This window comes from Siphateles boraxobius, unplaced genomic scaffold (assembly GCF_051911475.1).
Source record: "Siphateles boraxobius isolate OS27281-9 unplaced genomic scaffold, OSU_SipBor_1 19, whole genome shotgun sequence".
Classification (NCBI taxonomy): domain Eukaryota; kingdom Metazoa; phylum Chordata; class Actinopteri; order Cypriniformes; family Leuciscidae; genus Siphateles; species Siphateles boraxobius.
Window position 1 is genome coordinate 16579077 of NW_027508799.1, and position 26276 is coordinate 16605352.

Genomic DNA, 26276 nt, shown 5'->3' on the forward strand with positions numbered 1-26276 from the left:
CGCATCCCAGAAGCCAAGCGCTCTCCTCCTACTACCCATTTTGATGCCCTAATGATTACTTCCATTGCCATGGTAAAAGCCAGTGGAGAAATGGTGCATCCTGCCATTATTCCAACCTCTAAGCATTGCCATGTAGTGCTGAATTCTGGAGTTGAGGAACTAAATTGCAAATCTCCAAAATAGGCTTTCACTAAATTTGTTATCGACATCGGTACCCTGAAAAAATCAAATGATGCCCAAAGAAGCTCATGTGGCACTGAACCATATGCATTAGCCAAATCCAGGAATGTCACGTGGAGCTCCTTCCTCTCCTTTTTAGCTGATTGTATTCGTTGCCAGATAACACTGATATGTTCTAAGCATCCTGAGAATCCTGGAATGCCCGCTTTTTGAACTGAAGTGTCAATGAAGCCATTCTTTAATAGGTAGGTTGACAATCTCTGAGCAATAATGCTGAAGAAAATTTTGCCTTCGACGTTTAATAGTGAAATAGGGCAAAACTGACTGATGCTTGTAGAATCTTTTCCTTTGGGTATAAAGACTCCCCCTACTCGGCGCCATGATCTAGGTACAACCTGCTTTTCCCAAGCCACTTTTATCAATTTCCACAGAATCCTTAGAACTCCTGAAGCACTCTTGTACACTCTGTACGGAACTCCATTAGGCCCTGGAGATGATGAAGCCCTTGCCTTTCTCACAACCTGCTCTATCTCTTTCCACTTAGGTGCACAGACCTCCATTTGGTATTCTGGTGGATTGACAGTTGGGATGTCTGACGGAATTGACATAGGCTCATGCCTTTTTGCATCTGTATGCGTTTCCTCCAAATATCTCTCTAGCTCAACCCTAGATGCTTTTAAAGTGCCATTCTTCTCACTGGTGAATAACTTCTTTATGAATTTGAATGGATCTTTATAGAAATTAGCCCTCGCACGTTCCTTCTTTTTGTAGCGTTTACGTAGGCGCTCAGCTCTGTGTAATGTTAGCTTATCTTTTATGGCCCTTTGTAAGAGATTGAGTCCCTCCTTCTGACTTTGTTCCGCTCTTTTCCATTGCTTCCTCAGCTGTCTCCTTTCTCTAACTAACCCTTCAATTTTCTGCTGCCGTCTAGACAATCCAGGAGTAGTTTGTACTTTTTCCTTCCTTTTTTCCACACCAAACCTCTCACTTCCATATGCGTAAATGATGTCCCCAAATTTATCCAGCTTCTTTTCAATTGTACCAGTTAATCTTTCCAATGCAAAGCATAGATCTGTGTTTACCGTGTCCCATGCAGTTTTCTCACTAGCTCTTGGCCATCTAACTCCAGGCCTATGCCCGTTGAGGTTCTTTTCTCTCTTATGCTGGTTAGTCTGACCGGGTTCACAAGAATCAATGTGTTCATCACTAACTGTGCAAACCCTCATCTCCTCTATGACAGGGGTGCTGATATCCTGCGAACTGTGGTTTGCTTCCTGTCGCTGGATTTCATTCGACTGACTTGACTGACTCCGTAAGAAGTACTGATCAATGCGAGGCCCTTGTCCCTTCTCCCTCAAGCATTTCATTTTCCCTTGATGAATCTTCAAACCCCTGACCGTTGTCGCCTTGCTCCAGCCACAGACACAAGCTTGGAGTTCAATGGCTTTGCTAACTGCTGAACCTGAACTAGTCTTTTGTGAAGTACTCTCCATACTCATATCCGTTTCCATTCCAAAGTCGTTAACCATGTTGTCCACCATTGAGTCATCTTCCGCCCCTGCTCTCGCAGACTCTAGGGATATTTTCCTCTTTAATTTTCAGAAGCCTTGGGCGGGTGTCTACAGCATCCTGTAAACACAGAGCTGGATACTGCCGACAAGGGTAGCTAACCCTTACCAGCCCCATTGGGGTCTCTTTCCTCCTGTCAGCTGTCTCTCCAGGCTGTCACAAGGTCTTTCCCTTGTTGCCAGCAGCACTATTCACCGCAGTCACTGGACGTATCCAGATCTTCATGATTTCCATTACACAAGAGTAGATGTTAAAACTTCATGCTGATTTGTACTCGGCTTTCGCCAAGATAAGCACCAACTAAGACGTAGCTTTACAGTAACCTATGCTTCTCCATCCATTTACGCTTCTTTCCATCTGGTGACGTGAATCTCCTTCTGTCTGGTGTTAATAGTGTATCATCATCATTTAGTGTATCATCAATCATTTATTTGTGTAATTGGCATGATGCATTTTTACCTGACAAATAGAATGTTAAATTTGATTTATTCTGCATTATTCTTGTCAGGGTTGTTGCAGGATGCCGAAGACGAGGACACGGGAACTGAAGTATAGTTGATTTATTTACAAACTAAACTTACAGGAACAGATAGAAACAAAGGAAACTCCAGGACTTCAAAAACACACAACCTTACATCGACGTCGACCAAACAAACACTGAGGGAAAACACAGATCTTAAATGGACAGGGACTAATGGGATAATAAACAGAACACAGGTGAAGAAACTGAACACAAACGAGGAGCGGGAAAACTAACAGGACTGAACCAAAATCACAAAGACGGGGGAAACAAGATCACAAAACTGAAGTAATAACACATAGAAAACGTGAAAGAACCTCCCCCTCCCCGAAGGCGCGTCCTCGCGCCGTATAACATCCAAAGGGGTGGGAGGGTGGGCGCCCTTGAGGCTGACGAGGGCATGGTGGTGCAGGGACGGGAAGCCTCCAGGGCGGAGCTGGTAGCTCGGGGAACCGGGGTGGAACAGGCTGTGGGCGTGGCCAGGGCGGAGCAGGCTGTGGGCGTGGCCAGGGCGGAGCTGTCGGAGCAGGCTGTGGGCGTGGCCAGGGTGGAGCTGTCGGACCCGGCTGTGGGCGTGGCCAGGGCGGAGCTGTCGGACCCTCGGGCGTCCAGGGCGGAGCTGTCGGACCCTCGGGCGTCCAGGGCGGAGCTGTCGGACCCTCGGGCGTCCAGGGCGGAGCTGTCGGACCCTCGGGCGTCCAGGGCGGAGCTGTCGGACCCTCAGGCGTCCAGGGCGGAGCTGTCGGACCCTCGGGCGTCCAAGGCGGAGCTGTCGGACCCTCGGGTGTCCATGGTGGAGCTGACCCTTCGGGCGGCCATGACGGTGAGGACCCCTCGGCTGGCCATGGCGGTGAGGACCCTTCGGGTGGGCGCCCCCCCAAAATTTTAATGGAGAAATTGACAGGAAAGGGGGGATCCGGCAGCAACGAGGGTCTTGGCCTGGGCAGGACCAGCGGCAAAGGAAACTCTAGGCCGGACAGGACTGGCGCAGGATCAGTGGGCTCTGGTGCAGGATCAGTGGGCTCTGGTGCATCTGGTGCAGGATCAGTGGGCTCTGGTGCATCTGGTGCAGGATCAGTAGGCTCTGGTGCAGGATCAGTGGGCTCTGGTGCAGGATCAGTGGGCTCTGGTGCATCTGGTGCAGGATCAGTAGGCTCTGGTGCAGGATCAACGGGCTCTGGCACAGGATCAACGGGCTCTGGCGCGGAACTGGACGGGGCCAGCACATCATGGGACTCGGAACTGGACAGGGCCAGCACATCATGGGACTCGGAACTGGACGGGGCCAGCACATCATGGGACTCGGAACTGGACGGGGCCAGCACATCATGGGACTCGGAACTGGACGGGGCCAGCACATCATGAGACTCGGAACTGGACGGGGCCAGCACATCATGGGACTCGGAACTGGACGGGGCCAGCACATCATGGGACTCGGAACTGGACGGGGCAAGCACATCATGGGACTCGGAACTGGACGGGGCCAGCACATCATGGGACTCGGAACTGGACTCATGGGCCAGAACTGATGTGCGTGTAGCCCACACACACAGAATCGCCGCAGACATCACAATCAGCGCTGTGTCCTCTCGTGTGGACTCACGTGTGGTGTGCTCCAGAACAAACACTGGCTGAGGTATGGGAACAGTCTCTGGATCAGCAGACGTGGGCGGGCAGGTGATTGGCTCAGGCGCTGGCGGGCAGGCGATGGGCTTAGGTGCTGGCGAGCAGGCGATGGGCTCAGGCGCTGGCGAGCAGGCGATGGGCTCAGGCGCTGGTGGGCAGGCGATGGGCTCAGGCGCTGGCGGGCTTGGAACTGGCTGGAGTGGGAGATCTTCTACGAGGTAGTTGGATCCACACGCCCACAGCGTGTGATCCACAAACTCCAAGAAGGACATTTTTAGGTCCTTTACCAGAATTATCTGGGCTAACGGGTCTCTCAGACCACCCCAGAAACTCTGTTTCAGTTCCTCTTCATCCTGAGTCATGTCATCATAGAGGTCTAGGTAACGCCCCGCATACTCCTCAAGAGAGAGCTCCTTCTGGAAAAGGATTGGTATTTCCATGGGGCTCACCTTCTTGTTCTTCCTCCTTCGGCTCATCTTTTTTTTTTTTAATAGGTTGGTCGTTCTGTCAGGGTTGTTGCAGGATGCCGAAGACGAGGACACGGGAACTGAAGTATAGTTGATTTATTTACAAACTAAACTTACAGGAACAGACAGAAACAAAGGAAACTCCAGGACTTCAAAAACACACAACCTTACATCGACGTCGACCAAACAAACACTGAGGGAAAACACAGGTCTTAAATGGACAGGGACTAATGGGATAATAAACAGAACACAGGTGAAGAAACTGAACACAAACGAGGAGCGGGAAAACTAACAGGACTGAACCAAAATCACAAAGACGGGGGAAACAAGATCACAAAACTGAACTAATAACACATAGAAAACGTGACAATTCTAAAGTCACTTTTATAGTATGGATTAATGTGTAGTCTGGTGTTTCCGCAAATCACTGTCCAGGTTAGATCACACCGAAAGCACTAATGAATGGAGCATGGAGCTCATCATTAAGGAGATCTTACGATTTCTGGCTTTTTTATTTTTTATTATAGGCTACAGTCCGTTTTCCAAATACAAACACGTATTCCAACGGCAACAACAGGCTTCTATTATTTCCTATAATCACGTAAATGTCATACCTCATTAAGCTATAACCTGCAAACACTTATTTGGCCACAATTGTTATTATTATGTTAAAAGAAACGTTAAAGTATCACACAGACATACCTTTGCTATTAGGCCTACCACGGACATAAACTGATGGTTGTTTGCACGTTATTTCTGTTTTGATCCAGCTGTAGACGTAAAGAGACTGGGCGCAATCAATTTTCAGCGGACCATCACTTTTCGGCACGACACCGGGTCCCTTAATGAACAAATAATTGAAAGTAGCCTATGGGATACCCAGAATAATCAAAGATCTTAATTAAATCAAAATCAATACTCATGATTATTTTCTAGGCTAATAAGAAACACGTTCAAAATTTGGAGTCCGATTAAGTGTAGAGCTAAAGTAATATTGAAACTAAATACTCAGGGATGCAAACAGCGCGCTTTTCGGCGCCTCACGCTTTTTTCACGTCAGTTTGGGTGACTTGGGTCTGAGACTGAGAGGGTCTTATTATAATTTCACAAAGTCATCTGAAGCCATTCCATAGCTTAATGTGAGGGACAGAAGTCTATTTACATAATTAAATTAAAGTTTACGGAAACTCGTTTTCCCTCCTCTGGGGCTGTCAATCATTCTCCATTCAGTATTCAAACAGCGCATGCGCCTCGTCCGGTTACAGCAGGATGCACGGTAAAACTCTCTCCAATATGATATATTCACATTATAGTGCTTGATCTGTAGATAAAAGGCTGTGGATTTGCATAAAATTACTTTATTTTGTGTATTTGTATATTATGTTTGTTGCTGTTTTTAAACGACTCGCTACCGTGCCTGTTAGCACAAGGACTATGAATTGGCATCAAACGCACAATAACTGGAATTTAAAACTGTGAAGAAACAAATAATCAATAAACTGTTGGACAGATATACACTAGGATTTGTGCGCTCGACATTTCTTCGCTTTGTGCCGTGAACTTTTAAATGCGTACTTGTGCAGCGCAGCACTGCACACTGTGACTCCATGTTGCTTTGAGCACATCATTCTGCACCCGCGATGCGCATACGCACTTTTTGCGCTGTTTTGAAGGGTTCATGGTTTTGCGCACTGAAAGATTATTAAAAGCCTATATTTTTTTTATACCTATCCTGTACAATACATTTAAAATAAGTGTAATTTAATTGTATAGTATTTCTGTGTAGTGTAGTGTAGGCTATATAAATATATACACTTCTGAATTCTTGACATTCATATATAAATATAAAATTGTGAAATGTATGATTGCATGATTGAATTTTATAAGACTACCAATAGTAATTTATTTTTATTAACATGTTTAGGTTTTTATAAAATTACTGTGCAGATTTTTTCAAGAATTACTTTTTGCTGCTGATTTATACACTCATTCATACACTCATTACACTCAAAGTTTAATAAAAATACATAATACATTTATGTAATATTTAAATGTGTTAACTGTAATATTACATTGCAAAATGATAACTTACAAAGGATTAAATTCATCACAATTATGGATATTTGCCGCGGGGCGAGTACTTCGATAACCTCTCTCTTTTTTGACCATACATGTGTTTGCATCCCTGAATTCTAATAAATAAGGTGAACTTCACTGGAGCGAAAAGACATACACGCATTATACCTTCACCCACACCGTTGGATTCCGTTGTTGGGCCCATGGGTGACCTTTACAGTTTTGAAAAACTTTCTCTTGACAAAGTAAGCAACCACAAGATGGTGACTGACACATTTTTTTAAAAACAAAACAACTTTGTATAAAACCCCCAATATCATTTTGTACAAAGCAATCAGTTGTTATATCTGAATCCAACATTAATTGCATATAACGCCATCCTTTAGGAGTAAAAATATCATACATTACACTATTATTTATTTTATTTTAAGTTAATTATGGGCTATAGGGTGTAAAAATTGAATTTGTACATTGTAAATAAACTAAATAAGCATGTCAAAGAAAAGGTAAATGAAAGGAACAACTAACTCAAACTTAAAGATTAGATAGTTGCAGAAAGATCTCATATTGCATAAAACAAATGTAATTTACAATACAAGTCTGCAGCAAAATAATATGCATTTGGGATTGGTGAGTTTTTAGTCATCTCAGTGAATTGATTATTTTGTACCAGTTCAATAAAAAGATTAATTGAAATTGGTTCACTGGCCCACTAATAGGTACTAAACTCTGGAGAAAATGTTTAAGCATTACACAATATACAAAAAGTTCCCCCAAAATTAAAATAAGATTACTATATCATTATTATTAATTTAATTAATATTATTATCATTATTAATATATTAAAATAATACAGCTTTGTTGAAATGCTTAAAACAATCAACATGTAAATATGTCAACACTCCTAATTTCTGTTATATACAATTTTGGAAAACAAGCATCTTTGTCACAATTACAGCAGAAATACTGGAGGAAACATATCTTACATTGTGTTGGACTATGGGGATAATCGAGTTAAAAAGATTGAGAACCACTTTTATCCTTTATTTTTAAGAGTGACGGCTGCTGTTCAAGGAAGTGACACCGATACATATATTCATAAATTGCAACTATTGCATTTTATCGGTGCCTATTCACAACAACAGTTTGATTGCTTATTTATGGTGCGTTTTTATCTTCCCCTCAGGGTCGAGTGAATATGCACGTTTTTGAAGACTGTTGCGGCGGATCCCTTGACCAACTTAGGAATAACTTGCTCTATCCCCTATTTCCCAATGTTAGTTCTACACACATTTAGTTGTATACTATTAACAATGATAGTCTCAGTGTATAATATAATATCACTGTGTTTTGTAAAGGTGCGTACTACGGTGAGCAGACTTGCTGTGTCCCCTCAATGGAGCAATTATGGTCTGAGAATCTTTGGCTACCTTCATCCTTCAGAAACTGGTAGGACCAGCATGAAAATAAAAGTTTTTTTGTATATTGAATGTAATTATACACATTTAGAGGAAATAAACAAATACATTGATGTTTTTATGTTTATAGAAGAATATATTTTTGCTGTTGCCTCTGATGATAACTCTGAGTTCTGGCTCAGTTTAAACGAAAGTCCAGAAAACCTTCAACTTCTCGCTTATGTTGGAGAGGTAATTTCTGGTGTGAATGATTCAAGTGGGTGAGAGATTCAAATGGTTGAGTGGGTGAGGTTCACTATGGAACTGAATATAAAATTATGCAATGTATCACACTAGTGGGAGAAGATTCTGTCTTTACTCACCCTGATGTCATTCCAAACCCATGGAACAGAATATGAGACTTTTTTATGAATCTTCACACAGCTGTTTTCCATAAAGTAACTGTTTGTAGTGACCATGTGTTGTCAAGTTCCAAACAGGACTAAAAGCACAACAATTACATATGTAACCCAGTTCCTTGATAGGGAAAGAGATGCTCAAGACGTTTACACTATGGGAGCCGGCTACTCTGGTAGCCAGTGTCTGAAGCACGAGTGAAAAACTTGATTGGCCAACAGCGTAGTTAGGTGACGTAATGTCAGCATGCTGAACTCAACACTCTGTCATTGGCGCTATGGGAACGTTAATACCCATATCGCCATACTAAAAAACTGCCCAACCAACAAGGTTTTGAGGTATGCACTACTACACACCTTTTGGTCTAAGGTACGGATTAAACCAAATAAGTCAAGGCCAGATGTCAGTCCAATTAAAAAAAAATCCATGAATGCATGTGGAAAGCACTAGCCTGCCACAACACAAACATATAAAAGCATATTAATTAGAAAAGCCAAGAGACATACACTCCAAATGGAGCGTCTCACAGGTAACTGAAATTGTCTAGACTAAATGGGCACAATCTTAGAATACTTCTCTGTTGTGTTTTATAATGATCACACTGACACAGGAAGTAGCATCAACTTATCAACACTTTTACTTCCATCTTACTGCCTGTTTAGCCCCAAGTAAGTGAACACATCGATTCGTCAGACATAACCGAATGATTCAGCACAGTCAAAATGCATCACTGAACACTAACTCAATGCATTTATAAACCCCACTTGAGAGAACACAACATTTCCCCCCCTCCTACAGGTTTTCAGACATGAAATGTTGATGTAGGTACAATGTCCTGTAGGTGCCCCGGCCGAGAACGAGTGCGAACAGGCCGCGGTGAAACACAAGGATGAGGCTGGGCAGCCTGTGATGGACAAGCACACATCTCAGCTGGGAGGTTGATAGGGATGCCTGGAGCCTGTGCAGGAGCTATATGAGGTCTTGGCTGACACGCCGGGTTATCCTGCCAAGCTGAGGGTGTGGCTTGAGATCTGACACCTGTCGTATGTGCCAGGGCCCGTACTTTGCGGAGACGGCTTGCATGCCACCGCGTGCCATCACTGGGCAAGAAGGTGGCCGGGCCCAGCTGATGACAAACTTTGAGAGGGGAAGTCCAGTACGAAGCGAGTTTGTGGTCTCTGTGAGGCCTGCGAACCCTGACCCAATCTGCGGCCTGTATGTCAGGGGCCTTTGCGTGTGCTGAGAGATCGAATTTCTGCTTCATCCGCCTCTGCTGGCGTTCAACTGAGCTCCTGACCTGTGGTAGTGGGCACTGAGGCAGTGCTGGGCTGAGCCTGTGGAGGGGAAGGTGGAGCTCACGGCCAAGCATGAGGAAAGCTGGAGAGACCCCCGTTGTAGAGTGTTGGGTGGCCCTGTAGTGCAGCAGTGTGTGGCGGATGGCCTGTGAGAAGGTCCATCCCTGGAACAGGTGTGCTCTGAGGCTGTTTTTCAGGGACTGGTGAAAGCATTCAACACCACCGTTAGCTTGGGGATGATAGTATGCCGTGCGGATATGGCGAATACCCTTGTTTTTGAGGTATGTGGTGAACTCGGCCGAGATCAGTTGCGGGCCATTGTCCGTAGTGATAGTATTTGGGAGGCCCCAGCGGGAGAACAGAGAGTCCAGAAAGTTGATTATGACCAGAGAGGTCACAGAGCCGGTGGCAATGAGCTCGGGCCATTTCGAGTGCAGGTCATAGACAACCACTAGGAAGCGTTGGTGATGAGGAACTCCCTGTATCTCACCACATATGTCCAGCTTCAGGTGATCCCATGGCTGTGATGGCCAAGCAAGAGGTTGTAAGGGTGGGGGAGCCTGGTGACCCGTCTTTCCGCTCAAGAGGCAGGCGGCACAGTCTTTCACCAGGGCCTCAATGTCTTTATCTATCCCCGGCCACCAAACCCGGTCTCTGCAGCGCTGTTTCAGCTTCACAATACAAAGGTGGCCCTCGTGAGCCATTGCCAAGACCCGTGCGCGTAGGGTGCTGGGGATGACTGTGCAGAGGCCGCGTACCACACAGGTGTCGTTCCAGCAGGACAACTCCTGCTTTATTCTGGAAAATGCTGCAAGCTCCTCCGATATCTCATGAGGCCAGCCGTTCAGAATATAGACACGGAGTTGAGAAAGCATCGGGTCATGTTAAGATGCGTCCTTCAGTTCTTGTAACGATACGACGCCCCGGAGGGGTGTGTGTAACATCTGAACAATGTCCCGTTCCACCTGGTCCGTGTCGGTGGTTGTGTGTATGACAGGGTGGGATGGAGTAGCGCGGGACAGTAGATCAGCCACAACATTGTCTCTGCCTGGGGTGAACTTCAGGTCAAAGTTATACTGGCGAAGACGGTCAGACCAGCGGTGTAGCCGCAGTGGTCTGTGGCCTGTCCCAGATGTAGAAAGCAGTGCAGTCAGGGCCTGGTGATCAGTCCTCAGGGTGAAAGCGCGGCCATAGAGGTACAAGTGTCACCTCTCGCAGGCCCAGATACAGGCTAATGCTTCACGTTCCCCCACCGAGTACCACTGCTCCGTCTGATTGAGGGCCTGTGACGCAAAGGCAATGGGCTTCTCGACGCCCTGCTGAGTCTGTGACAGCACTGCTCCTATGGCTGTAGCCGACGCATCGCAGGTCACCAAGATGTGGCTAGAGATATCGAAATGTGCCAACACTGGAGCTGTGGTGAGCTGCACCTTGAGCACCTGCACCGCCTCAGAGCATGCCCGTGACCATATCCAAGGCTCATCCTTACGCAGCAGATGCCGTAGTGGGGCAGTGGTAGCAGAATAATGAGGGAGGAACTTTAGATAGTAACCAGTCATGCCCAAGAAGCGGCTGTGCAGCCGAGCTGGGTTCGAGAATTGCCAGTATAGCGTCTACGTTTGACTGAAGTGGTGTGACGCCATCCGCCGACAGTCGGAAACCCACATACTCAATGGACGGTGAGGAGAAAACACATTTTTCGGCATTGAGGGTTAGCTTGTGTTCCGCTAGGGCTGCAAAAACTGTTCATCATGACTCACTGGAGAAGGCCCATGGATAACCACATCATCCAGGTAAATGGCCACCCCCGGTATACCAGCCAATACCGACACCATGATTTTTTGAAAGCAGCTGGGGTCGGAGCTAAGTCCAAACGGCATGCGTGTGTAACGAAACACACCTTCATGGGTCACAAAGGCTGTGAGGTTCCTGCTGCTGGGGTGGAGAGGCACTTGTAGGTAGTCCTGTCTGAGATCCAGTTTAGAGAACACGGTTGAGCCATGAAACTGAGCAGTGAGCTCTTCGGAGGTAGGCAGTGGAAACCTGTCCGGGATCACTGCCTTATTCACAGCTTGCAGGTCGACACACACCCGTAGGGCCCAGATTTCTTCTGAGCCACCACCAGGTTTGAGACCCAGGGCGATGCATCCACTGGTTCGATAATGCCAGCGTCCAGAAGCAGCTTAAGTTCAACTGAGACACCATCACGGAAAGCCAGAGGAATGCGGCGAAGTGGTTGGATGACGGGTGTAACAGCAGGGTTCAGGAGAGGTTGATGGGCAAAAGCAGTGAGGCACCCCAAGCCTTCAAACAGGGACGACCATTTTTGCTGCCAAGGCGTGGAGACTGTCAGGATCGCAGCTCCCTTTGTGTCCACCAGGTAGAATCCCAGAGCCGAGAACAAATCCAGACCCATCAGATTGGGCCCACGACGGGCATCATGGAAGGTAAAGCCGGTTACCAATTTGGTGCCATACCCAACATTCGCTTGCAGGGAACCCACTAGGTCAATCTTTGAGTCGCCATAGCCACAGAGTGAAGCAGAGGGTGGCGACAGTGGCAGCGCTCCGAAAAAACAACTGTATGTGTGCATGTTCAAGAGAGACACCCTGGCAACAGTGTCCAAAAGCAGTGGGATACACACATCATTTAAGCGCACTGAGCATGCTTTAAATGAGACTGGCCCAGAGTAGACATTGTGAATGATAGTGGGTGACTCAGCTGGAGCAGAACGGCAGACTGAAGCAAAATGGTTGCGTTTGCCACAGTTGCGACACGTTTGGCCACGGGCTGGGCAGTTCTGCGCTCTAGACGGATGACATGAAGATCCACAGTTATAACAGGGCCGCAACGCTGGTGTTTGTGGGCGTGGCCGAGACCGCTGCGGGCATATCAGTAGCATAACTGCAGAGGAGTCTGCTGCAGCCAATGTGCCGATCTGACTAGGCTGTAATCTGGGCATGGGGGAGGGGGCTGGGTAGTCCGTGATTGTTTGCTGTTTAGTCAACGCCGACGCACATGCAGCTGCACTCTGTATTTGTAATGCGATGGTGATCGCTTGGGACAGTGATAAATCATCCGGTTCTAATAGCAGAGTTTCACATACTTTTGCGTTGTTGGTATGTTCAATTAACTGGTCGTGAATCATTTCGTCCTGCAACGCACCGAACTTGTCTGTGCTGGCCAATCCACGCAAGTTGGCTACATACTGTTGCACTGACTCACCGGGCAGCTGTTGTCTTTGGCGGAACATAAAACGGCGCAAGAGCGCGCTCTGTACGGGCGCAAAGTGTGCGGTCAGCAGTTCCACGCCTGACTCAAGCGTTCCCAGCACACGATGACCCTCGGCTCCCAAGCAATGTAGTAACAGCGCCTTTTTGCGGGCTGTGCTCACATCAGTCATTCCCACTGCCAAGATGAAAGTCTCGAAGGACTCCAACCAGCGAGTCCAGGGAACGGAGGCTCACCAGGTAGCGCGAGGAAAGGAGCAGGCGGTGGTAGTGCGATATCAGCCATCCGCGTCGCCAAATGTTGTGTTTTACAATGATCACACTGACACAGGAAGTAGCATCGACTTATCAACACTTTTACTTCCATCTCACTGCCTGTTCAGCCCCAAGTAAGTGAACACATCGATTCATCAGACATAACCGAATAATTCAGCTGTCAAACTCTATGCATCACTGAACACTAACTCAATGCATTTATAAACCCCACTTGAGAGAACACAACATTCTCAATAATTCTCGAACATTCTTCGCCTCATAAGCGAAGAGAAATAACAAGCCAATAAAGTTATGTCTTCCATTTTATAAACCCAAAAATACCTGAATCCTGAGGTATAAACCATCCACCTGAGGAACTATATGAATGTGTGTGGAAGGAATAATCCACCACAACACAACATCTCAAAAGGGCGTACCCTTAGTTTAATGCCAAAAACAGACTCACAGTTTGAGTACAGTATTAACACCTACAGGCAAAGGATGGTATGCACATCATAAGCAAGTGAGAAATAATCAAAACTTATGACCTGATGTCCTGGGGTTGAATTCTTATCCAAACAACACCATAACTTGTGAATGTATGCCGACAGGAACAGCCTGCCACAGCACAAACAACTTGTAATGGTGCACCCTTAGTTAGAACCAGTGTTGTGCAAGTTACTTCCAAACTCTAATGCATTAAATATTACTTGTTACTGTTATTTAAAAGTAATTCTTTACCTTACAATATTACGGTCTCAGAATTGTAATGTTACATTACTCCTATATTACTTTTGAGTTACTTTCACCAAAATAACTACAGAAGTAGAACTTAACATTCTAAAATGACAAATTGTACAACAGAGCATTTTACATCCAGTAGAAGGCGATATGATGTAGCTTAATATCTGTGGGCTATCCAGGCTACTAACAATATAGCATATAATTGGCAAAGTGATGGCTCAAGACAATGCAAGAAAGGACAGAATCACAAACTTTCCAAGTCTGTTAAAAGTATGGTAGAGGTAAAGTGATTATCTGGCAAAATCTGGAAATAGCTTGTAGGGATGGAGATTTCTAGCAAAAATAATATTTGAAGATCGCTGGGTGTTATTAGATTATTATTCAAAAACCGCATCCCTTACACCACATGTATACACACATACATGTATAGGCTACACACCAGAGCATGTGAACAAAGCGGAGCAGTGTGACGCTTAAATGTTTTATTAACAAAGTTCGGGAGGAGCGCGTTCAGATAATTAAACCTAATTAAACACACGTGGAAGACACTCAGATAATCAAACCTAATTAGACACGAGAGGAGCACACTCTGCTCATAAATTCAATCAACAAGTCAAGAGGTGTATATATACAAGGTAAACTTTCCTCCGTTCTTTGACAGTTTAACCGCATCCCTCCACCACCCCATCTCCTCACTTCTAGTCCTAAATACACTTACAACGGGGGGAGTACTGTGGGTTCGGGCCAAACTCCGAGCTCGGAGCCCTCCCCCCAGACAGCACGCCAAATACGCATTAAACCTTATACACTCTAATTGTACACTCACCTAAAGGATTATTAGGAACACCATACTAATACTGTGTTTGACCCCCTTTCGCCTTCAGAACCGCCTTAATTCTACGTGGCATTGATTCAACAAGGTGCTGAAAGCATTCTTTAGAAATGTTGGCCCATATTGATTGGATAGCATCTTGCAGTTGATGGAGATTTGTGAGATGCACATCCAGGGCACCACATCCCAAAGTTGCTCTATTGGGTTGAGATCTGGTGGCTGTGGGGGCCATTTTAGTACAGTGAACTCATTGTCATGTTCAAGAAACCAATTTGAAATGAAATCGAGCTTTGTGACATGGTACATTATCCTGCTTGAAGTAGCCATCAGATGATGGGTACATGGTGGCCATAAAGGAATGAACATGATCAGAAACAATGCTCAGGTAGGCCGTGGCATTTAAACGATGCCCAATTGGCACTAAGGGGCCTAAAGTGTGCCAAGAAAACATCCCCCACACCATTATACCACCACCACCAGCCTGCACAGTGGTAACAAGGCATGATGGATCCATGTTCTCATTCTGTTTACGCCAAATTCTGACTCTACCATCTAAATGTCTCAACAGAAATCGAGACTCATCAGACCAGGCAACATTTTTCCAGTCTTCAACTGTCCAATTTTGGTGAGCTCTTGCTCATTGTAGCCTCTTTTTCCTATTTGTAGTGGAGATGAGTAGTACCCGGTGGGGTCTTCTGCTGTTGTAGCCCATCCGCCTCAAGGTTGTGCGTGTTGTGGCTTCACAAATGCTTTGCTGCATACCTCGGTTGTAACGAGTGGTTATTTCAGTCAAAATTGCTCTTCTATCAGCTTTAATCAGCCGGCCCATTCTCCTCTGACCTCTAGCATCAACAAGGCATTTTCGTTCACAGGACTGCTGCATACTGGATGTTTTTCCCTTTTAACACCATTCATTGTAAACCCTAGAAATGGTTGTGTGTGAAAATCCCAGTAACTGAGCAGATTGTGAAATACTCAGAACGGCCCGTCTGGCACCAACAACCATGCCACGCTCAAAATTGCTTAAATCACCTTTCTTTCCCATTCTGACATTCAGTTTGGAGTTCAGCAGACTGTCTTGACCAGGTCCACACCCCTAAATGCATTGAAGCAACTGCCATGTGATTGGTTGATTAGATAATTGCATTAATGAGAAATTGAACAGGTGTTCCTAATAATCCTTTAGGTGAGTGTATGTAAGTGTGAACTCGTGAAATATAAGTTAAAAAAACCTTAAACATACGTTTCATATTTCTTCAAATATTATAATGTTATTTTTTTAATTCCATCAATGTTGATTATATGAAAAGGGAACCGCATGAGATGAGTAACATAGGATCATAAGATGCCCAATATATCGGAAAACATTTGGAAAGGGTGAGACATGATTTTGAACACTTATTAAGTTTTGTTTTGTAGAAAGCCTTTCTTTGAAGTGAATTTCGTTTTGTATAAATTGCATCTTCAATCAATGTTTCATCAACAAATTGGCTGGATTAATAAATAAGAAGCAAATATAGTAGACAATATAATCAGGACATGGAGGCGCCAGGGCGTGAACTGGAAACTCAGTGTATAAGCTACTTGCCTCACAGACCTGAGAAGTATATCTATAGAAAGCTTGAAATGTCTACTTTTAAACAAAACAATTAAAAACGAAAAGTATATCTATAGAAAGCTTGAAATGTCTACTTTTAAACAAAACAATTAAAAACGAAAAAAAATTGGCTACTTTCTGCTTATGTAGGCTAATTCGTATGAAGTGTGCATTTCTCTCTATTAGGGCTGTCAAAATTGCTGTTTGAATATTCCCTCTAAAAAAACACATATATTCGAACTATTCGAACATCTGGTTGCGCATTTTGTCAATGTCAGCATTAGGTCAATAACAGGTAAATTAATACAAAGAGACATAACTACTTGTATATGTAGTTTATTTAAGTTTAAACATATTTGACCACGTATTAACTTACACAAAAACAAGTAAATCAACTAATGGCCAAGACCGCAGACCCCTCTCTCTCCCTCTCTCTCTCTCTCTCTCTCTCTCTCTCTCTCTCTCATAACGGTTTAAATGAACAACAATAAACAAATGTTGAGTGCTGATCAAGAGTTTTGTGCCTGACGTGTATGATGTAATGCTAGCTCATTGGCGCACACGTTGGAGGCGCCCGCGCCATCGGATGTGCAGTTGCACAGCACAGCCAATGAGTGAGCCAGACACTCACTGTGCTAGCTGTATAGCTGGAACATGCGTTTTACATTTTAAGATTCAGAATTTTGCCACTCGCAAAGCAGACAGCCACGCCTCTGCTACCGCGGGCGTGTTTTTCCACATTCGAATATTAATTTTCATCTTCGAAATTATGTTTTTTAAAACTATTCGAATACATATTCGAATTTAGAATATTCGTTGACAGCCCTACTCTCTATAGGCGCGTTCACTACTGCGAAGATGGCGAGTCAGAATCTTCAACTTTATCTTTGCAGCCGACACTGAAACAGAAAACACTAGCTTATTAATAAACATTTCAAATGTAATAAACATTTTAAACTCCAATGCCATGAGAAGATGCAATTTTTTTTTTATTTTCTTATTGTTGCCATTATTTTATTCTCTTTGAATTCAAGAGGTTCACAACACAAAACTGTCATGCACAAAGTGCGCCTGATGAACATAGCTTATGCTTTCTCTGGAAGTATAAAGTGCAATTGGAGGACCAACCCTCAGCCTCAGTCATTTTATTCAATATAAATTAACATATAGGCCAAACATGGCCTAACTGCTTAGAAAGAAAACACAAAACAAATAGAGACCTTAGGCCAAACTTGAAGTAAGGCATCTCACGTATGTACAGTCTTCTGCCATCTTCACCCATTAGCCGCTTTTCCACTGGCCAGTGCAAGCACAGAGGCTGAAATCATGTCTCACGGCACTCCTGTAAAACCCGCGCTAAACACGCCTTCACTGTCACACAATACAAAGGTACACCAGCAAGAGGGAGATGAATGAAATAAATTGCTATGCAAATATATCAGAAGCTGTCATTTAGTCTTTATTTACACTTTATTTGCAATGAACCAACTGGGTAAATTTAATGCTGAGTACACCATGAAGCAACAGATGCCACCTCAGAGCATAACGTTTCCTCATGGATGGAGCTCTAGCATTTAGGTTGGCCTCAACAACCTCAGTTGATAGACTGGAACCTATGAGCTGGCATCTCTCAGGGACCAGGCCCACAGTCCCCAAATCTCGTGGTGGGGATGGATAATCAACCCCCGTGACTGGGAAACCAATCAAAGAATCAAACCCTGCATTTCCTCCTGGTCGGAAATCTCCAAAGGTGAGCTTTCAACGAGACAAAGCCTCACAGGGTCTCCATGAGGCAGAGCAATTGAGGGAAATGCATACAGATGCAGCCTCGCCATGTCTGTACCATGGCATCCAGCTCAATTGGAGATGGAGATGTGAGGCTGAACCAGATTGAATAGTGGGTCAACTCTGCTGGTGTGACAGCTCCACTTCTGCTCTGCTGTACCAAATCAACTCCAGTCTACAATCCCAAAGGATGTCTGCTCCCCACAAACACACAAGACTTTCCACACACACGCATAGAAAGGGATTCCTGAAGACAAAGAAGCTGGTTTCGTTCATTGATATTTATGGTCTCGGTGACGTGCTGATCTTACATCACCTGACCGAGCTGTTGGCCAATCAAGATTTACATTTTCCACACGTGCTTCAGACACCGGCTCACACAAAACCGTGAAGCAGCATCAAGTTCCACTTAAAATGGAATCATAATAAACCACCATATTTATGGCTTTAAAAAATAACTATTTAAAGTACTTTAATTGCATTAAAGAAATGATGGTGAATGCTGAACTCACGTCAAGCCAATTGCGACAAAAATAGTGTGTAAAAAGCCAGCCTTTGAGGTGTTTTTCATTATTTTACCTCTTTAAAATAATTTAAGCAATTTAAACTTCATTTTTTAAGTTATACAATATTCATCTTGGCAAGATTTTAAAAAGTTAGTTGAAATAACTACAGACAATTTGATTATCCTTTTTTTTTTTAAAGGCAGTAACTGAATTAGATTTTTACAGTCGTCTTCTTACTAACATTTCTTGCCAAAATTTAACTGATCATTTAAATAAAATGACCTTGACTAGGAATATAGCTGTAATGACTCAGAGGGTCTAGACTGATCCATATGCAACAGATTTATTAAACAGAAAAGTCAGACAAAAGGTAACTCAGGATAATAATAATAAGAGGCAGTCTGAGACGTGAGTCGAACCGGGCAGGATGTCGGGGGCTGGCAGCGAACCTTCAGTATCCAGGGACAGGCTTAGGGTCAAGGCTGGCGACAGAGAATCAGAATCCGGGATGGGCTGCAGGTCGAGAGGCAGGCTGCGGATAATCAGACAAGGTTAATTCAGCGTGGGTCAGATGAAACAGGTAGACTGAGGAATATGAGAATTGCTCGGACATGCACACATAGAGAGGCAAAACTTCCCAAAGAACGCTCCGTGAACGAGGCAGATAAAGGCTGGGCACTGAGATATGATTCAGAACAGGTGAAGGTAATCAGAGTGCCAATGATGCATACTAGGGAGAAAGTTTGCAAATCACTAGAATTCAGGAGAGGGTGCTCGTGGCTGAGAAATGGTGGAATCAGGGAGACTGGACACCGTAACAATAGCGCACAAGTCACATGGATTATTTTTATGGTATATTGCTATAACTACTCTCGTCTAACTTTTCTTTCTGTTTCTTAGCTCTATTTTTCTTTTCCGTTGAGAGTCTCGATTCTAAGTTAAGTTTTGCCGCAAAGTTTCGTTTAAGCTATTCGACTGCAAAGCCCGCTTTCCAACACCTAAGACTTTCATCCATCGCCAACACACTGTCAAGTTATCAGGGTTTCTTTGCCTCAATTTCTGCCCAAACTTGAAAAAAGGCTTCAATCAATTTAGAGGGTGCATGGAATAACTCAAAGCATCTGGTTCTTTATCATCGAAGCAATTTATTGAAAATCTCTCAGCAATGACATGATCTTCCTCTTGTACTTGTTTTAAATGATTATTTCAGATGGTTAGCTTAATAACCTATACAAAAAACATATATAAATCAGTCACTACACACAGTATTAATACATTTACACTCAAGGATATTTAAAATACAAATAACATTGTCAAACTATTCAGTGTTTACATTCAGTGTCAGTTGATTGATCACTACTAGTAGGAAAAGACTAATTTCCATAGTGACTACAGACTACAGATGTTGTGCATGTTTGGAGGTTGTTTGTTGATGTTAGCAGTTTAGCATCTAACATGCTAACTGGCATTTTACATTTCTGTTAAGTTGGTATGTAAACACTGAATAGTTTGACAATGTTGTTTGTATTTTAAATATCCTTGAGTGTAAATTGATCACCTAATTTTTGTATAGGTTATTAAGCTAACCATCTGAAATAATCATTGAAAACAAGTACAAGAAGAAGATCAAGTCACTGCTGAGAGATTTTCAATAAATTGCTTCGATGATAAAGAATCAGATGCTTTGAGTTATTTCATGCACCCTCTAAATTGATTGAAGCCTTTTTTCAAGTTTGGGCAGACATTGAGGCAAAGAAACCCTGATAACTTGACACTTAACCAACGCTTGTGGATAAGAAGATTAAAGGCTTCTGATGGTCCAGAAAATAAAGCTGGTGCGAAGGACAAGAATCAACATTGTCAAACCAAGTCATCAGTAAATCAATTGAGTTGTTTAAGAAGACGTATCATTGTGACTTGAAAATAAAATGGCAGAAGAAGCTTTGGGGAAAATGGTGGACCAACTTAAGAGAGAGAGAACCACTGCAAAGATGTGTGTTACAAAGCAAGCTAACCTTCTTATTCGAGAGTCAAGCCAAATGATTGAATCTGAACTCTGGAAGGAATTCCAGAAACTCTCTTCTAGTGCAAGAGCACTTTTTGATGTGAATGATTACTATAACATGGGATTGCTGGCAGAGCTGGAAGCTAAAGCAAAGAGTGATGAGAAGGTGGAGCTTGAAATGCAGCAGGCAGCAGATATTGAGAAGACTGTTAATGATTGTGAGACAAAGCTCGAAGAGGTGGGAAAAATTGTCCAAATTAACTTGTGGCAGAGGTATGGCCAAGAGGAATTGACTGTTGCAGTCCATGAAGCTGAGAAAGCTTGTGATCATTCTGCTTCAATACCTGTTACTGGTGACAATTGGCTTTATGCCCAGCTGCACTACTTCCTGAACTTCAGCCAGCTCCTTTGTTTCCTGTCTGCCATTATTGGACAAACTGATTAATCCAGGTGTGCCTGGCCTCAGTAACAATAATCAGGCACACCTGGATTAATCAGTTTGTCCAATAATAGCAGACATGACACAAAGGAGCTGGCTGAAGTTCAGGAAGTAGTGAAGCTGGGCATAAAGCCTATTGTGAAGGATATGAAGTTCAACTAATTCACTTGGAAAAGCTTGTGAGTAGAGCAGTCAAAATACTATCCAGCTGGGAGCGATGGATTCCTACAGGAGAGAAGAAGGACTTTGAGAGCAGAGTTAAGCAGTTACAAGTACAAAATAATGGACTTGTTTCAGGAAACAGTGAGTTTATTACTGCACGTAATGCTGAAAGAAGTTTTCAATTTGCAGGTCCTATAGACCCAAAAACAGTTCTCCAAACAGTGCCGATTACACCCGTTGTGAGAATAAGACCAACTAGTTTGCCCAGATTTGGTGGTATGAAAAGAGATTTCTTCCGCTGGAAGAAGGATTGGGAAAGTTTTCAAAAACAAGGCGAACCAACTGGATCGGTAGAGGTCAAGAAAATCCAGCTCCTAGACAGTTTGGATGACAGAATTGTTAAGGACCTAAGGCTGTCAAGTTACCGCAACGGCGAGGATGTGTTTAGAGTGCTGGAAAATCGATTTGGCAACAAGGTAACAATTGCCATGGAAATTATTGAAGAACTGGAAAGAATTCCTGCTGTAAAGGGCAATCAACCCAGAAAAGTGATAGACTTGATCCAGACTGTAGAAAAAGCTCTGACAGATCGGACCTGACAGATCTTGGGAACATTGGTGCAATAAAGAACCCTCTCGTAATCAAGTCTATTGAGAGTAAATTGCCTGCATTAGTAAAAAGAGACTGGCTTTTCTTCATGATTGACCCTGACAATGGTGTGACTCCAGAGAATTACTTTGACCTCCTGTTGGAGTTAAGAAAACAGGACGACATTCTTGAGAAACTCGAACAGCTCAGAGTCACAACAAGGTTGATAAATCTGAAAATAGATTTGAAAGGAGGCATGCATCTACAAGATCCACAAAAAAAGATTCGGACGGAGGGCGTATTGTGTGTGGAGCTGTAAATCATAAGGACAAGATTTTCTTCTGTAAAAAGTTTAAGGAGCTAAAGCTAGCTGAAAAGAAAGCTGTTCTGAAGAAGATTTGAGCATGTAAGAAGTGCCTTGGATGTCATGAAGGTAACACAGACTGTAGAGACACATTCCTCTGTAAAAATAGAGATTGCAGAAAAGAAAATGCCCCAGATCATCCTTATTTCCTCTGTCCAAGAAGAGAATCCACGAGTGGCACTGAGAAAAGGTTTTTAAAGGATAGCAGGAAGGCAAATGTGCTCACCGCAGAGCAAGAGGAACTTTTAGCTGAACTTTCCCCAGAGCTTGCTGAGCGATGCAGAAATGCCTTCACCAACAAAGCTGCAACAGTGACTTCCACTGGAAAAACTCAAGTTGGACTTCTACGAGAACTAGCTGTCATCATGATGCTCATGGAAGTGACAGCCAACGCAGGGCAGAAGGTTGGAACTTTGATAGATCTTGCATCAGATACCAACTATATAACCCACAAGGCTGCAGAATCGTTGAGGTTAAGGAGCGAAGATGTCACATTGATAGTGCATGGAGTTGCTGGAACGACCATCAAGCTGAAAACCAAGCGATATCTTCTTCGAGTCAGAGTCAAGACTGATGAGGGAAAAGAAAGAGCACATGCGCTTCTCTGTTATGGCGTGGATGAAATTGCTAAAGTGCATAAAGTCATCAAACCTAAGCAATTGCAGATATTCTTCCCAGAAGTCAAGCTTGATGAGTTGGTAAGACCTAAAGAGATTGAACTTCTTATTAGCCATCGAGAAGGGAGATTAGCCCCACAAAGAGTGAAGGTTGTGGGGGATCTTGTCTTATGGGATAGTCCTTTGGGAAAGACAGAAGGCGGAGCTCATCCAGACTTATTTGAAGAAATTAACTTAGCTGCATATGAGTCTAAAACACATTTTGCTCGCTCAATGAGAACAGCCGCAGCAAAATATGAAGAGAAAGTGGGAGGACTTGAAGTAATGTCGAAGTCAGTCCAACTACCTCAAGAAACCAGAGCTGAGACAAACATTGCAGCTGTTAGCAACCGTGAGTTCTTGGAATGGTGGAAGTGGGAAAGCATTGGGGCAGCTTGTGAACCAATCTGTGGAGCTTGTCGCTGTGGGAACTGTCAGCCAGGTGGTAAGGAGATGACATTGGCAGAGGAAAGAGAACTCGAAATTATAAAAGAGTGTCTTACCTATGTAGAAAATGTTGTTCACAGCAATTCTCCTCATTGGCAGGCAAAATATCCCTGGACTGAAAATCCAGCTTCCCTTCCCAATAATAGAAGTGGAGTAGAGGCAACATTTCTGAGAACAGAAAAACAGCTCAAAAGGGAGCCAGATTGGCAAGTCGCTTATACAGCTCAAATTAATGAAATGGTGGAGCGCGGGGCAGCAATCAAGCTCACTGAAGATACAATTAATTCCTTGAATGGACCAGTATGGTATGCGAGTCACCTGATTGCACCAAATCCTCACTCAGTTACGACTCCAGTGCGCTTGGTATGGAACAGCAGTCAGAAATTTAAAGGAGTGAGTATGAATGATCTTCTTCTGAAAGGCCCAGATTTTCTTAACAAAATACGGTCAGAACAAAGTTGGAAGCCTGGTGATGAATCAGTAGAGTCAACAGGAGAAGACAGAATCCTGAAACTTCCAAACCAGTTGAGGGATAAAGACAACAAGGCCCCTGGAGTAGGGTATCTGGCAGAAGAGAATAAACTTTACATTATGACATCAATTAACTTTTCCAAGTGAAAAAAGAAGATGAGAAAAGAACAAAACCTCCTTAAAGAGGAGGTCAGGGCCAAAACTCCTAATCCTCTGACTAGAAGAGAGCTACTAAGTCAGGTGGCAGGGCTGTATGATCCGATTGGCCTGGTCACACCGGTTAAGCAAAAAGGGGCCATCCTTATACGAAAGGCATTTCAGGAGGCAGGACGTGGAAATTTGACCAAAGATACATGGGATAAACCACTGTCAGAAAACCTCAGAGAAGAAGCCATTGAAGTGTTTGAGGAGTATGTTCAGCTAAGCAAGGTAATGTTTCCCAGAGGCATAACACCTGGAGGCTGGAAAGGAAAATCGTTGGGAATAACGTTCTCTGATGGAAGCGATAAGACCTGTGGAGCTGTAACATATTTCAGGTGGGAAACACACCAGGGCATTGAGGTGAGGCTAATTGAATCCAAGGCTAATTGACTCCTTTAGATCAAAAAGGGGAAGCAGTCAATGCTGAAATGTGTGGTGCAGTTTATGCAGCCAGACTTAGAAAGTATATTGAGAAACATTGCCAAGTGGAGATTGACCAATGGTTCCATTTGGTGGACAACCAAACAGTGTTGGGAGCTATTCAACGAGCTAGCTATGGCTACCAGTCCTTCTTTGCTAATAGAATTGGAGAGATCCAGACAACTACGCTAGTTAAGGATTGCTGGTGGATCCCAGGTGACTTCAACATTGCGGATATTATCACAAGGGGAGGTAGTCCAGAAGGCCTAAAACAAGATTCTGCATGGCAGAGAGGGCCTGTGTTCTTGAAGTGGCCAGTGGAGGATTGGCCAATTAAGTCAGCTGCTGAGATTGCATCTGCTGCAAGAGAAGCTATTAACAAACTTCAGAGGAAAGCGTTCACTGCAGTATTAACCAGAAGTCTGGCTAAGAAAAAGCAAGACTCCGTCCTCCTGGAGAAAATTAAAATGAGCGTTCATGAGGATGGAGAGAAGGGTGAGTTAAATGACCTCATTGCAGATTCAGGCACTCCTGAAAATCAGAAGGAAAAGCCATCAGGAAGGACGTCTGACGGCATAGTAGCAAGTAAGTTACTTGATGTTGAAAAATTCAGCAAATTGTCCAGACTGGTCAGAGTTACTGGTTGGGTGCGTCGAGCTGTTAAGAAGTGGCTGAAGATAAGAACTAAGACCTTGGGTTCATCAAAGTGGGAGGTAAAATCTTTGGAGGGAAGAGTCAATGAAGCTATCTTGACAGTAAGTGAACAGGAGGATGCTCTCAAAGATCTCTTTCTAGCAGCCCAAGATAATGTGGTCTTTCCTGATACTACCCTCAGTAGGTTGGCAGTGTACAAGGATGAAAATTCTGGACCGTTTGTTTGTGGAGGAAGAATTCAAATCTTCAATGAGGACAAAACTGCAGATCCAATTTTACCATATAATGCATATGTGTCCACACTTCTGGCTCAGGAAGCTCATCAAGTAAACCATGAAGGAGTGGCTGGAACTTTGTTGAAAATAAGAAGAAAAGCTTGGGTTATAAAAGGCCGCAGACTAGCTAAGAAATCCATAGACTACTGTGTGACCTGCAGGAAGGCAAGGTCGAAGCAATGCCAACAGATTATGGGAGACCTTCCACCTGAGCGGTCAGAACCAGCTGCACCCTTTGAGTTCACAACCCTGGATTTTTTTGGACCTTATCTGGTAAAAGATGAAGTAAAGAAGAGGGTGGGACTCAAAGTTTGGTGAGTTGTCTTCTGTTGTATGGCATCAAGAGCGATCCATACTGATGTTGTCTTCTGTTGTATGGCATCAAGAGCGATCCATACTGATATTTTCAGTGATCAATCAACAGAAGGATTTCTGCTGGCATACCAAAGATTTACAGCTTTAAGGGGATATCCAAGGAGACTGTGGTCAGACTCAGGATCAAATTTCATAGGGGCCAAGCCTGTTCTTGAAGATCTTCACAACTTCCTAGAGCGACAAGACAGAGTAAAGTTAATAGAAATAGAAGCAGCCAAGAATGGCACAGAGTGGTCTTGGAAAATTCATCCTGCAGATTCCCCTCACCGAAATGGAGCAGCAGAAGCAGCTGTCCGTCTGGTTAAGCGAGCCCTCCAGAATGTAGGCTGTAATGGAGTGATGTCATGGGGGGAATTTCAAACTTTTCTTTACACGGCAACCAATTTGGTAAATGAAAGACCTATCGATGCCAGGACACAAAGTCGGAAGACTGCATGGAATACATAAGTCCAAACTCTCTTCTCCTGGGTCGTACTGGGAAAAGAGGGGATCAAGGAAGTTTTGATTTCGAAGGCTATTCATACAAAAGACAAAGAATCATTCAGGAAGAAGTCAAGTTCTGGAGAAGTTGGTGTCAGCAGGCAGGTCCGAACCTGTTTGTAAGAAACAAGTGGCACACTAAAGAGCGGAATGTTGCCGTGGGAGATGTGGTATGGTTGGCTGACCAGAATGCTCTAAGAGGTCAGTATAAGCTGGCCAGAGTCGTCAATGTAAATTCAGACA

General features: G+C 43.9%; 1 protein-coding gene across 1 annotated transcript in view; it reads left to right on the forward strand.

Moving 5' to 3' along the window:
* The window catches only part of b4galnt3a (beta-1,4-N-acetyl-galactosaminyl transferase 3a), a 63894-nt gene that overhangs the window by 10404 nt on the left and 27214 nt on the right, over window positions 1-26276 (forward strand). The window contains exons 3-5 of the mRNA XM_077234007.1: window positions 7625-7714; window positions 7797-7887; window positions 7987-8087. Coding sequence (XP_077090122.1) covers window positions 7625-7714; window positions 7797-7887; window positions 7987-8087 — 282 coding nt within the window. The remainder of the gene's footprint in view (window positions 1-7624; window positions 7715-7796; window positions 7888-7986; window positions 8088-26276) is intronic.